Source organism: Protobothrops mucrosquamatus, unplaced genomic scaffold (genome assembly GCF_001527695.2).
Source record: "Protobothrops mucrosquamatus isolate PMUCROS unplaced genomic scaffold, P.Mucros_1.0 scaffold436, whole genome shotgun sequence".
In the NCBI taxonomy this organism is placed as follows: Eukaryota; Metazoa; Chordata; class Lepidosauria; order Squamata; family Viperidae; genus Protobothrops; species Protobothrops mucrosquamatus.
The window spans coordinates 756,765-770,236 of NW_015386760.1; the positions used below are offsets into that span (position 1 = coordinate 756,765).

At 36.4% G+C, this 13,472-nt stretch overlaps 1 protein-coding gene across 1 annotated transcript in view; it reads left to right on the forward strand.

The window, feature by feature from the left end:
* Nucleotides 1-13,472, forward strand: part of NBAS (neuroblastoma amplified sequence) — a gene marked incomplete at its 3' end in the record, with an annotated part of 148,793 nt that overhangs the window by 14,025 nt on the left and 121,296 nt on the right. Inside the window, exons 10-14 of the mRNA XM_015816358.2 lie at nt 4,462-4,606; nt 5,903-5,968; nt 6,961-7,089; nt 11,412-11,475; nt 13,248-13,441. Of these exons, the coding sequence (XP_015671844.1) occupies nt 4,462-4,606; nt 5,903-5,968; nt 6,961-7,089; nt 11,412-11,475; nt 13,248-13,441 (598 nt within the window). The remainder of the gene's footprint in view (nt 1-4,461; nt 4,607-5,902; nt 5,969-6,960; nt 7,090-11,411; nt 11,476-13,247; nt 13,442-13,472) is intronic.

The window sequence follows — 13,472 nt, forward strand, 5'->3', positions numbered from 1 at the left end:
CTTGGCAACTGGTTCATATTTATGAGCATTACCATGTGCAGGAGTCGCAAGATCAGTTTTTGTGAACTTCTGATAAACAAAGTCAGTGGGGAAACCAGATTCACTTAATTGTGCCACTAACTTAACAACTGCAATGATTCACTTAACAACTGTGGCAAGAAAGGTCGTAAAATGGGGCAAAACTCACTTAACAAATATTTCACGTAGCAACATGGGGCTCAATTGTGGACGTATGTCGAGGACTACCTGTATACCTTTGATAAACAAGTTCTGTATGTATGCATTTATTTGCCTGCTGCTGTAGCCAGATAGTGAAGAAAATCCCTCTAATGAAATAAAATTTGTTTGACCCAACTTGATCTTTCAATAAATATATGGTTCTGTTTCATATTGCATATATCCCTTATAGGTCTCTGATGAGTAGTTTGCTGAATCTAATAATTGAAAGTAAAGCAGAATCATGTGGAAGTAAGCTTCCAAATTAATTTTTGCTATGGATGATGACCTATTTTTTAGTCCAGAACATTTTTTTTCCTCTAGAAATATTACCAGCCAGTATTTTAACTCTCTTACCAAACCATTGAAAAATGATGTTGACTATTGGGAAGATGGTTGGCAAAAATCCGCACATTGTGTCCCATTTGCAATTTTATCCATAAAACAACCTGGAGCTTACATTGTGGCCTCATTACCCAGCTGTCCATGACCACATGTGGCCTCGGGGGGGGGGCTGCAGGTCAGCTACACCTGCTCTAATGAGTTCTGCGATTTGCATTATTTAAAATTGGAGTGCAAATGATATTTCTTGTTTCTTGTTTCTCTTCTTGTTGTGAATACTTTGAACTTTGCTGAAAATATTTATTTCCGGGTTCTTTTATCACTTTCCCCTAGAGAATATGGTCTTGAGTTGTCATTGTTCTTCAAAATGTTACACATTTTTGAAAGGGAACATGTTTACAAGTTTTAAAAGTTAGCCTTCTGCTTTGTATTGCTAATTACAGGTGGTCCACGAATTACAACAGTTCATTTAGTGACCATTTGATGGCCCTGGAAAAAGTGACTTATGACCTTTTTTCACACTGTTGCAGCAGCCCCAGGATCACGTGATCAAAATTCAGACGCTTGGCAACTGGCTCATATTTATGACGGTTGCAGTGTCTCCGTGTCATGTGATCACCTTTTTCAACCTTCTGACAAGCAAAGTCGGGGGAAGCCAGATTAGCTTAACAACTGCAGTGATTCATTTAACAACTGTTGCAACAAGGGTCGTAAAATGGGGCAAAAATCACTGAATTTAGCAACAGAAATTTTGGGCTCATTTGGGGTTGTAAGTCGAGGACTCTCTCTATTTTCCTTTCATCTCTGACATACTCTTAACCAAATTGCCTCATTGTAATTTTTTTTTTTACATCCCAGTTACCAATCTACAGTTTTTCTTAAGTTCACATTTAGATTTAGGTATTCAAGCTGAAATAACCTGAGTTTGTTTTCTGAAGGACTATTTATGACTAATGTCAGGAATCTCTCTGCTCCTAAAATTTTAGTGCAGTGTCTCTCACTATAATTTTATTCTCCAAGTTCAGTAACAATTCTCCAATAAATTGTTACTTGTTTGACTTTATTCATGGGCTTAGTTTTTATTTTAAGATATCATTGTCCAGTAATTTTAGGGCCGTGCAAAATATTCAGGAACAGTGCTTCATGAAGCACAAGTGACTGCACTCCTCAGTGTTTTAAAAGTTAGACCTTGCCTAATGACTGCCCGTTTGAAGTTAATGATGGTGCTGAAGAAGTAACTTTATGGCTGGTTCTTGCGTTTCCAACCTTAGCAGTGTTCCCACAGTCATCCCCATTTGCATGCTTCATAATTGGCTTTTGATAAGCAGGGTCAATGGAGAAGTGGGCAGTAAAATCACAATTCACAGTGACGTGTTATCTCACTTAATGACCCTCAGTGATCCATTTAACAACCAAGTGGGAAGTCACACTGTTGATCATGGTTATGTGATATTTCATTTAGCAATTACATTGCTTAGCAATTTAAATTTTCTGCCCCAATTATGATAGCTAAGTAAGGACTGCTAATATATCCTCTGGAACAGAGGTCCCCAACCTTTTGGGCATCAAGGACTGATTACATGGAGAGAGGTTTTTTCGCAGACCGGAGGGGGATGCGGTTTTGTGTGCTGCCTGCATCCTGCAGGAGGGGGCTTTGCTTGTTTGTGTGGACCAGTTGCTGGCGTGCTGCGGCCCGGTACTGGTCCACGGACTTGGGGTTGGAGACCCCTGCTCTGGAAGGTTGAAAACAGTTTCTTTGAAGGCCATCTCTGCCTGTCTGAACATGCATAGCTGGCATTCCCAGAGCAGTATCCATGCATACAACTGGGGAAAACCTTTGAGGTAATCAGATCAAATCTGTTGACCTTGTTGCTTAAGATGGACTGCTTCTCTTACACCAGCATGTTTTGCAAGATATCCTTTGGAATGCTTTGCACAACTCTATTCCTTCCCCTTCCCCCCCCTCCTCCTCCTCCTCCTCCTCCATCATCATCATCATCATCATTTTTATTCTGCCTTTTATATGTTTTTGGTCAACTCGCAGTGGGAAACATACCTAATCCTCCTGCCTCCTATTTTCCCCATAACAACAACCCTGTGAGGTGAGATGGGCTGAGAGAGAGTGACTGGCCCAAAGTCACCCAGTCAGCTTTCATGCCTAAAACAAGACTAGCACTCACCATCTCCTGGTTTCTAACCCAGCATCTTTATCACTACGCAAAACTGGCTCTCTTCAGCTACTTTATAACTTATTGTGTATCTTGCATAAATGTTCCTGATTATTACTTCAGTGCATGGTTTATATCGTTTCCCAGGGTATAATGGCTAATTTCCTTGCTTCTCATAAGGGAGAACTATTGTATTTGTTACATTGCCCATTTTCTCCCCCTGCTCCCTGATAACTCTGAACTCATTTTCAATGTAATTCAAATATTTCTGTGGTTGATCTGCTTCCCGTGAGCTTTCTTTCAATTACGATAGTGTGCCTGTAGGAGCTCAGATCATTTCCGAATTGGTGAGCAGAGAAATACGATGCCATCTCTCTTAAATCGTTGCTTCTGTTTTGCATTTTGTCAGCTCTGTGAAGAATTGTTTAAAATTTTAAACTTGTGCTGCAGTGCTTTTTTTAGCTAATAAAATGTCTTGGGTATAAGATGAATGGTTACATAAATTGATACAGTAAAGGAAACATCAATTGTTTTTAAAATAAAATCACGGTTAGCCGAATTGCCAGAAAAAAAATAAAATCATTCCCAGCAAATCTAAAAGCAGAATTGAATAAAATCTCTTGCCTGTTGGAAAATTAATAAAGAATTTAAATAGGCAATTCTTTTTTGCAGGGATGAATTTATTTATTTTTATTACTCCGTACTTGATAATTAGCCAATGAAGTAAATTACAGTTATAAGCATTATTCATGACAAAACATGCTGTCTGTTTATCTACCACTAGGTGGTAATATTTTACTATTTGCAAAAAAACAAAAATGTAAAACATTTTTTTCATTCTTTTATTTGGGTAAATGATGCCATATCTCCTCACTACATATTTTTAATTTACAATGAGTTCTAAAAAAATTGAAACACATAATTACTTAGGAAATTAGCTTGCTAGATTAATTACTTTACAATCTCATACACTTAGTGGCAAACAGAGCTGAATTCAGAGAGACTTAGTTCTTGATTTTCTTTCTCTCTTTCTAAGTAATAGTTTTAAATAGGAATTGTGAATTGGGGTTTGGGATTTGTTATGCCCAGGTGGCAGAACAATATAAATAATGGTTTTAAAGGCTGAAATCAGTAAATCAGTAATTATTAAATTATGACAGCTGAAAATACTTTTTGCCATGGCGCAGATTTATTTATTTTTTTTCAAATTTTATTAAATGTACATTTTAAAAACAAAAATGGACATGATTCAACTTCCCTGGCTTCAGCAGTGCTATTAGTATTACCTTATGTTATAGAAAGAAAAACAGAAACTTAAAATACATTCTATAACAGGACAGAGTATAACAAACTGTGTGTATAACATCTGTAAATTTTTTGATAAACCATCTTTCAATTGTATTTACGTATTTACATATCTTTCAGTTGTGTCCTAATATAGGTACTAATAAGAAGTCCTTATGATATCAACTAGTCAATCGATAATCATCTCAGCGATCCTCCTTATCTCTAACCAATCATACAAATTTTTTCCAAATTTCATAATACTCTGTTTCAGTTTTATTTTTAATCTCTAGAGTTAACCTGTCCATTTCAGCGCAGGCTAAAATTTTATTTATTATTTCTTCCTCAGTGGGGGTTTTCTTTCCTTTCCATTTTTGGGCTTATGGCCATGGCGCAGATTTAAGGAACTGGAGGATGCCAAACTAAATTGTGTTTCATCTTTTTGTGATAGAGTCTTGATTATTGGTGGCTATGAAGTGGATGATGATGGAGCTGGAATGTCTAAAGCAAGTAGTTGTGGTTTGTCAGTATGGAGAGTTCTTTCTGGATCACCCTATTATAAGCAGGTTACTAGTTATGAAGACGATGTTGGGATCGTAAGTATAAATAGAGTGTATTGGACTATTTATATTTATTTTCTGTCATTTGATCTCCCATCAAAAGCACTGGAATAAAATCCCCAAAATTCATTAATAGGCAGATCCTACATTTGAGATTACAGTAAGCCATAATAAATGCGTAGTGTTCCCGATAGAAGCGACACTTCACTTTGTTAACTAATTATTCAGAGGTTGTGACTATATAATATTCATATCCCTAAATTTTAGGTAGACTTTGCTATAGTTGGGTATTCAGATGGAGAAGACGTGATCATCATCTAACTATATTTACACTGACTATTAAATTTTAGAGAAAGAATGGGCAACATTTTTAGTCATGATCTACATTTAAGCTCTTTTTCTATTGATGTATTAAGTCCAGCAGACATTAAATACAACTCTTTTCAATACTGGGGCATTTGGGAAATTTATTTTATAAAAAGACAAAATCATACTGTCCAAATTTATCAATTTATCGAGTCAAGATCCAAGATCATTATGTAATGTGGAATTGGATATGCAAATTGGAGCACTGGGTAGTGTTGAATTTCCCACCATGCCACCAAATTCATTTTTCTATCAGTCACTGCCAACTCAGGTCCCATTACGTTCTGCTGCCTTCTGTATTATTGAATGATTTATTATTGAACTGTGTAAGTAACTTTTTTTCACCAAATCTAGGTTTTGGGGTGCTTATAACTGTTAGCAGGTTTTAAAATAATAAAAGTGGGTGTTTTGGGGGGGAAAACAGCTCTTACTTTGCAGACTTGTTACAAGGGTTACAAATTAAGGAGAATTCTGTTTATTGGCTTTACAAAAGTAATTAAAAGATTAAATCTGGTTACATTAAAGTGTTCAATATGCCATCATGATATATATTGGAAATAGCCATCTGAAACCCGCTGTTAATATACAGTTAATATTAGGTGTCTCGTTTCTTCAGATGTTTTTGATTTTATATCCGTCAGGGCCAGCTATTATAGTTAACAGGAAGATTGGGGGAATGGTAGACCTAAACATCTTCAGAGCATCAGGTTTCCTATATATATATTGCAAAAACAGCATAATAAGAAGTCAATCTATATTCTTTTCTAATTATTGACTGAGTCTAAAATATTCTAGGAAAGGTTACAGTATGAGTGCTTGGAATCCCTACTGCTGTAATTTATGTTTTTAAGGAAGTTTCCGAAGTCTACATATGTATTTTATGTATATTTTATTTCAGCTTCATTCTTTTTGCTCTTAGCATCTGACAGAAAGAAAGTGAATTTAATACAAGTTTGTTTTTAACAGGTGAAAAAAAGTTCATTGTTTAAGATCTTTCATCTTTCATTTAACAACAGGCAAGGAAGGGAAAAGGTAATGGAGAATATACAAAAATTGTTGATTATTAGGATTCCTGTGCTTTTAAGGAAGGTACAGGTAGTCCTCAACTTATGACCACAATTGACCCAAAATTTCTGCTGCTAAGCAAGACAGTTGTTAACTGAACGTTGCCCCATTTTATGACCTTTCTTGGCACAGTTGTTAAGCAAATCACTGTACTAGTTAATGTGATTGTTAAGTGAATCTGGCTTCCCCATTGACTTTGCTTGTCAGGTGATCACATGATCCCAGGATTCTGCAAGTGTCATAAATATGAGTCAGTTGCCAAGTGTCTGAATTTTGATCCCGTGACTATGGGGATGCTGTAGTGGTCACAAGTGTAAAAAATGGTCATAGGTCACTTTCTTCAGTGTCGTCGTAATTTTGAACGGTCACTAAACGAACTGTTTTAAGTTGAGGATTACCTGTACATTGTTGGATATACTTTTCGTTCTGATTGCCATCTGGCTGTTCAAAAACAATATACTGGTGATAAAAGTGACTTAAATAATTACAGCTGAAATTAATCATTTTGGGGGTCCTTGAGTGTAAGGAAAACTCTAAATACTGTTTCAAATTTGTGTAGATTTAATGGAAACTATTCATCATCCTGCAGCTTATGAATATGAATCATATCCAGCTTCAGGGTTGAACATTTGGATCTGATGAGAGTTATACACAAGGGTGTCATAAGAATAATGGCCTTTAATGGTAGTTTTAATTGGAAGTTTTCAGATTTTGCTTGGACTTTCTGTGGAAGTATGGTACACTGAACTCAGCATTTCTTGCTTCGTAGTAGACACGCCTAGGAATGTGTTGCTATTGACACGTAGTCATGAACAACCATTTCAGATTTTATACTCTAGAATCTCTCGAATGAGAAATATATCTACTTTGGAAGTGGCAGAAAATGTGAATTGTGAGGTTAATGTTTCTCCTAATTTTCTTCTTTCTGTTTTCATCCTTCACTGAAATGACGGTGATAGGATGGTGTCTTCAAAATGAGACTTTCTCCAGACAACACTCGTCTAGCAGTTATACATTTCTCTGGAAGACTGACTATATGGAGCATTCCTTCTCTGAAACAACTAAGAGAATGGGAACAAAGTGACCAGGTATGTGGCCATACCCTGTGACATGCTTGGCGTTTCTTCTTGGGGAGAAAGGAGGTTTTGGTGTGGAAAGGAGATAGCTAGAATGAAATGACCTTTTAAAGTTACTTTATAGGTTCAGTATTGAACAAAAAGGATCATTAGAACTGATCTCTATACAGAAACAGAGAGAGGTTTAGTAAACTAATTGGGCTTGGCAACTTTCACTGTGAGTACCTTTGAATTTGGTAGGATTTGCTTACACTATAGGAGAAATAGATGACCTAGTATTCTTCCAGATCGTCCCAAAGGTGCTTTTTCCACGAGGCAACTGGATTTTCTTTTTTCTCTTTGAAGACGTTTCACTTCTCATCCAAGAAGCTTCTTCAGCTCTGACTGGATGGTGGGGAATGGAGGAATATGTATTCCTTGCAGTCAGCTGGTCATTTGCATTCTTTTAAAGAGTTGTTGATGCCACCTAGAGGTTTATCTGTCATCAGGGTCACCTGAGTAATGCAAATGGGTGTGGAGTCTTCTTGGAACTGTTGAAAGGACTGTGTTGTAGACTGAAGATAGATGATGTCATATCCTTCCCCCTCTGTTGAGAGAAGGCTGTTCAGTTTTGACATAGATGGCCTCTTTGACCCTTCTTTCAAATCGGCGGTCCTCTCTGTCCAAAATATGGACTTTGCTGTCTTTGAAATAGTGGCCTTTGTCTTTTAAATGCAGATGGACTGCCGAATCTTGTCCTGATGGGTTTGTTCTCCTATGTAATTCTTCCAGATACGTTGGGCTTCCATTTTATTAGACTCTAGGGGCCTAATCACTGGTTGGGAATTATATGAGTTTTGACCCTAAACATCTGGAAGAATCAGGTTGTCTGATTGCACTATATAGGTTGATTAATGAAACAATTATTTTAGTAGAATGACACCAGTACAGTTTGAGGGAGAAGTGTCTTTATGCATTTACCTGCAGCACTTAAAAAGTTTTGTTTCCTACCTGTATTAAATGTGATGTCATGTGATCACCCTATGTGACCACCCGCCAGCTTCCCCATTGACTTTGCTTGTCAGAAGCTGGCAATGACGGTTGCTAACGGTGATCACGTGACTGTGGGACATTGTAGCCATTGCAGTTATGAGCCAATTACCAAATTATGATCACCTGACAGTGGGGACACTTTTGAAAGTATGAGAATCAGTCATAAGCCTCCTTGTTCAGTGCCATTGTAACTTTGAATGTTTGCTGAACAAGTGGTCGTTAAGTGAGGACTAAAATTATACTTGTTTATTTATTTATTGATGATAAAGAAATCATTTACCTGAATGAATGAATGAATAAATAAATAAATAAATAAATAAATAAATAAATGAACAAACATAATGTTTTTAACTCATTTGTTAATTGGGTTCTCTTTATCTAATTTCAAGACTTTGTCGAGAACAGATTGCATTTTATGTCATATTTATACAGAAATACTGAATATTTCTGTATAAATTTTTAAGCACCAATGTACAAGGAAAGAACAAATAGAAGTTGGTTTTCCTCATCGTGTAGTTAGCCGCTATGATTATTCTGTTCTGGGATTTCCAGTGTCTGTCATTGCCTATAAATTTGCATGTTCTCTCCAGTATTTAAAAGGAGACTTATACTATTATTTCAGAAGTCATATTCTTCTGGAGTTACCCTACTTTAACCTAACAAAAACATCTATGAAGGGATAATGTATCCATACAATTCTGCAGATTTAGCACTGCAGTCATTTGGCAGTTTCTGAGCTTAATGCTCTATTTGAAGGGATAATAGACAGTGCATTCTTTATAGAATGAAATCTTAATATTTGCAAATCCTTATTTGCAGCCCCAGTGCTGAAGCAAAGACATGGCATGTTGCAGACCATGTTGCATTAAAATAGATTTTAAGTAAACCAGGTCTAGATAACTGTTTGAAATGTATGCAGGCTTGGGAAAAGAGAAGGAAGAAATACTAGGGCTATCAGTCAGCTTAATCTGTTCAAAACTGGTGCTTTCAACATCCTGTTTTTAATGAAGATGAAGGACAATATAGTCTGCCTGCCTTATCTAAAGATGAAGAAATAAAGAATAAGTTTGAGTGTTGAGCGGTGAAATAGTCGAAACAGAAATAGACAGGTGAATAGTAGTCTGATAGTAATGTTGTTGTAAAATAATGTGCCTAGAAGGACATTTATTTATCTGAAAACTGAATAAACAATTTTAGATGATGATAATGATGATGTCTTTTTTTAATCAACTCAAGGCAACAAATATACCTAAAATTCTCATTTTTAATTAGAATCAAATATATTGACCACATATAAAAGTCAAAGTAGTTTAGGGTATTTATTCCCTACCCCCTCAATAATTAGAAAATGAAGTTTCCTTAATAAAGGAATTAACCTGGAAGTGTTAGTTTCATTCCAGCTAAAATCTGTTTAATATTTTTTTTCAACTGTGGTACACTAGAATCCTTTGAAGAATGCATAATCACTAGCAACAGTTCAGGCATGATATAGCTAAACCTCTTCATAAATTGAGAAGTGCCAAATTTACAGAATATAATTTAATGGCACTTTAATCTCCTTGACCCTTAACTTCATACCAAGAATTTTTTCACCAGAATAATATCTAATCAGTAAGATGGGCATGTCCATATAATTATGTGTGCACTAAATTTCCTTTAAGCGTGTTATATCTCCAGCACAGAGGAAATAATGACCAACTTTATAAAAAATATTATTTAAAGAGGCCAATAAACCTGAAAAAGCTATTGTTTTTTGCTGAATTGACCAATTTTTTAAAAATATCTGTTTAAAATCTGAAAGTTCTTATACCTTTTTCCTTTTTATATATATTCTTCTTGTTTGGGTAAAAATTATCATAGCTCCACAGCAGTCTTGCCAGAGGAACTCGGGAATATAGCATCTATAGTTATATTATTAAACCAAATCAATCTTCCAAGTTCAAATATTATTTATGAAGAGCAGCTGTACAAGCTAGAAAAAAATGTAGCTACTTTAAGGTGTTCTAAGGTATTCTTCATGCTTGCACACACAAGTTACGAACCACATTATGCCTTGGAATCCACATCTAGTTCTTATCCACCTCTAATGCAGAGTACACACATTGTGTCATGGTTCCCACAGATGAAACTCTTCAAAAGAACTTTGAGGCATTGTTTACCTTAAAACAGGGGTGTCAAACTGCCGGCCTGTGGGCTGGTTTCATCATACCGAAGCCGCGCCCACCCCATTGCCGGCAATGACAAAATAGTCCTGATACGTCTTGCGACATCACGTGACGTCACGAGTTTGACATATCTGCCTTAAAGAATCTTTATTTTAAGTAGCATAACATCAGCAGTGCATAATCGAAGCCAAAAACTGAATTCCCCTCCCCTGAGCACATAGTATCAAAGCACAATTCCCTCCTTCAATTAACAGTCATAAATCACATTCCCCAATTAGCTTGAAGCGAGGGCCTCCTCTCCAGTTCTCCAGCCCAGCCAATTCCTTATCAGCTCTGGTTACAATATCCTTGTTACTCACTGGTCTAGTGTTGTTACGTCTAGCTGAACTTTCGTTCATATCCCCCCTCCCAGCATCATCTAACTCTAAAAGCAAAAGGTAAAAGATGGCTACATTTCCCTTTGTTGTCAATGCAAAAACATCCGATGTTAGCTGCGTTGATACATTGATTCTTACCAGCAGTTCAAAAGTGTCATTTGCATTGCTTGATCAGCAAGACTTCCCAGGCCTCATCCAATCCATCACCTCCAACTAATCTCTGTAGCATTTGTGTAAGAGCCATCCTCTTTTCTACCTTAAATAACTGTGCTCTTGCTGATGACTGTTCCAGTGCATGCTCTCCAACCACATTTTAATATTGAGACTGGAGTATTTATTGGGACAGGGAGAACAATATTTTTTTGGGGGGAGGGGTTAACAAAGGGAAAATATAAGACTCAGCTTTGGTCGTCATCTTGCCAAAGAAAACAAGATAATGGAAAATTAACCAACCTTTGATGAATCCCATCAGTCAGTGGGATTCAAGTGTCTTCAACTAACCATGATTAAAGTTAAGCCTGGGTTTAATATAATTTTTGAATGTGTCTACAATAGAGGCCTTTCCCATCTTATCCAGTCATGTATTGCTTTGAGGTTCTTTCATTTCATTCATGTAACAGTGATACGATAGAATTTATCGAAATATTTACTTTTCTTTCTTCCCCCTAAGAATTACTTTAGTACAAGGAAATACTCTCTGAAGAGAGAGATACCCTGAAATACTTAATTAGAAAGAAAACTTTTATTCTTCTCCTTTTAGCCAGGATATGATGAAATCAAACTGGAGTGGAAACTGTCTCTGGAAAAGCGGAAGAAAATTAAAGGTTGGTATTGGAATCTTAATATTGTGTTTGACAGAGTGGGATTTTCTTAAACCAATGCCTTTAATGAATCTATTTACAGAATATAAACTCTGGCATAATATGTTGTTTTCTACAGTAATTTAAATGATACATGTTACGATTACTTTCTACTTGCATACTTTTGAGCTGTAATAGCTGTAATGTATTACCAGATTCAGGGAGGGCATGTCTCTGAGCACACTTGCTGGGGATCCCCAGTGGGAAAAATCTTGTTTCTTCGTGTGTGTTCTGTGAGCTTCTCCCAGGCACAGCACTGCATAAACAAGGATGCTGAAGTAGATCAACTTTTTCATCTGATTCAGAATGGATCTTCTTACATTCTTTTCCATTTTGATATTCCCTTCTTTCTACATTTGCTCCCAAATAAGCATATTTTAAACCACAGGAATGGCTGCAGATAGTTTACTGCCAATATTTGCCATTAAATTGTGCTTCTGATGGTTTTCAAATTGTTTTGGTTGCAGTGTTAGGGTTGAAGCAAGTGGATGTGGGTAAAAATGGTGCAGTATTACTGCAGTCCTTTTTTAAGAGATCTCTGGGATTCGGGTCCAGCTCTAATAAGTCATCCTTACTTTTACTGTGTGTGCCTGAATTAAAATATACATTGTCTTAAATATTACAACTAAGCAAAAGAAAATTAGGCAATTTTCCTAAATATTTTAAAAGGAACAATGTGAAGTAATGTAATTGTGCATTTTCATAAATGTCCAGAAAAGAACATGGATGATATTATCTCATATTATTTCAGCTTGTCGTAATTACAGTTTCAGCTGATTCCATTTGCCATTTATATAAAAAAAAATGTGTCTCATTGTTACTCTGAGGGACAGCATGACCTACATTTCTGAACATTTTTAAAAATCCTATTCTGCTTTGTGTGAATAGATGCTCCCTACTACTTAGCTGCATTCTTTTAAAAGGATTCTTTAACATTTACTATTTCAGAAAATGTATACTGTATAGTCACCCGTGTTAAATACATAACTTTGGATAGCTTGCGAGACATGAAAAAATAATTTAAAATGCAATGACCTCATCCAGTAGTTTTATGTAGATATTCAATAGAAATGGGGAGAGATTTGAGCCCTGAGGTACCTCTTATAAGAGGGCCCCAGGGCTTGACCTCCCCCCACCCCACCAATGCCAATTGAAATAGGCCCTGGAGAAAGGAGGAGAACCACTGAAACACAGTTTCCTTTCTTCCTGCCCTGATGCCTATTGATAGTTTTGAAGATTGCTGAGAGATCTAGGAGGACAAAGACAGATGCATCACTACTGTCTTGTAGAGAGCATCCACAAGCATAACTAATGGTACACCTGGCTTGAATCTGAACTAGAAAAGACCCAGATATAATCAGCTTCCTCAAACACCTTTTTAGCTACATACATAGCTTCTAGCACCTTCTTTATAACCTTCCCTAAAAAGGGGAAAGATGGAACCTGTCTGAAAATTGTCCAGTATTGTTGGACTGGAGAATGTTCTTTATTTAAGGAAGCTACTTATGGAAAATTTCTTATTTAGGGAAAGTGCGTTTAATGCAAGGCTTAATTTAAATACTTCCATTAAAATGAGAAGTTGGTCTCTGTGCTTTGTTGATATTTGGCTATTAAAATGATGCTCTGTTTTGTTAAGTAATTGAATTGCTTAATTAAGCAATTACGTAATTGTTCTGTTTAAATACTTGAAAAGTTAAAATTTCTTTTTCTCTCTCTGTCTTCTTTCACCCCCCCAGACAAAGAATCTTTTTATCCATTGATAGATATAAACTGGTGGGGGGAGAATTCTGTCATTTTGCCTCGCTGTTCAGGTGCTCTGACAGTGTCATCAGTGAAGAACTTGAAAAACCTGTTGGGGAAATCCTGTGAATGGTTTGAAAGCTCCCCTCAGGTCACATCGGCTCATGATGGAGGATTTCTATGTTTGGAGGTAGGAAGAATTTGCAAAACCAAAGGAGGTT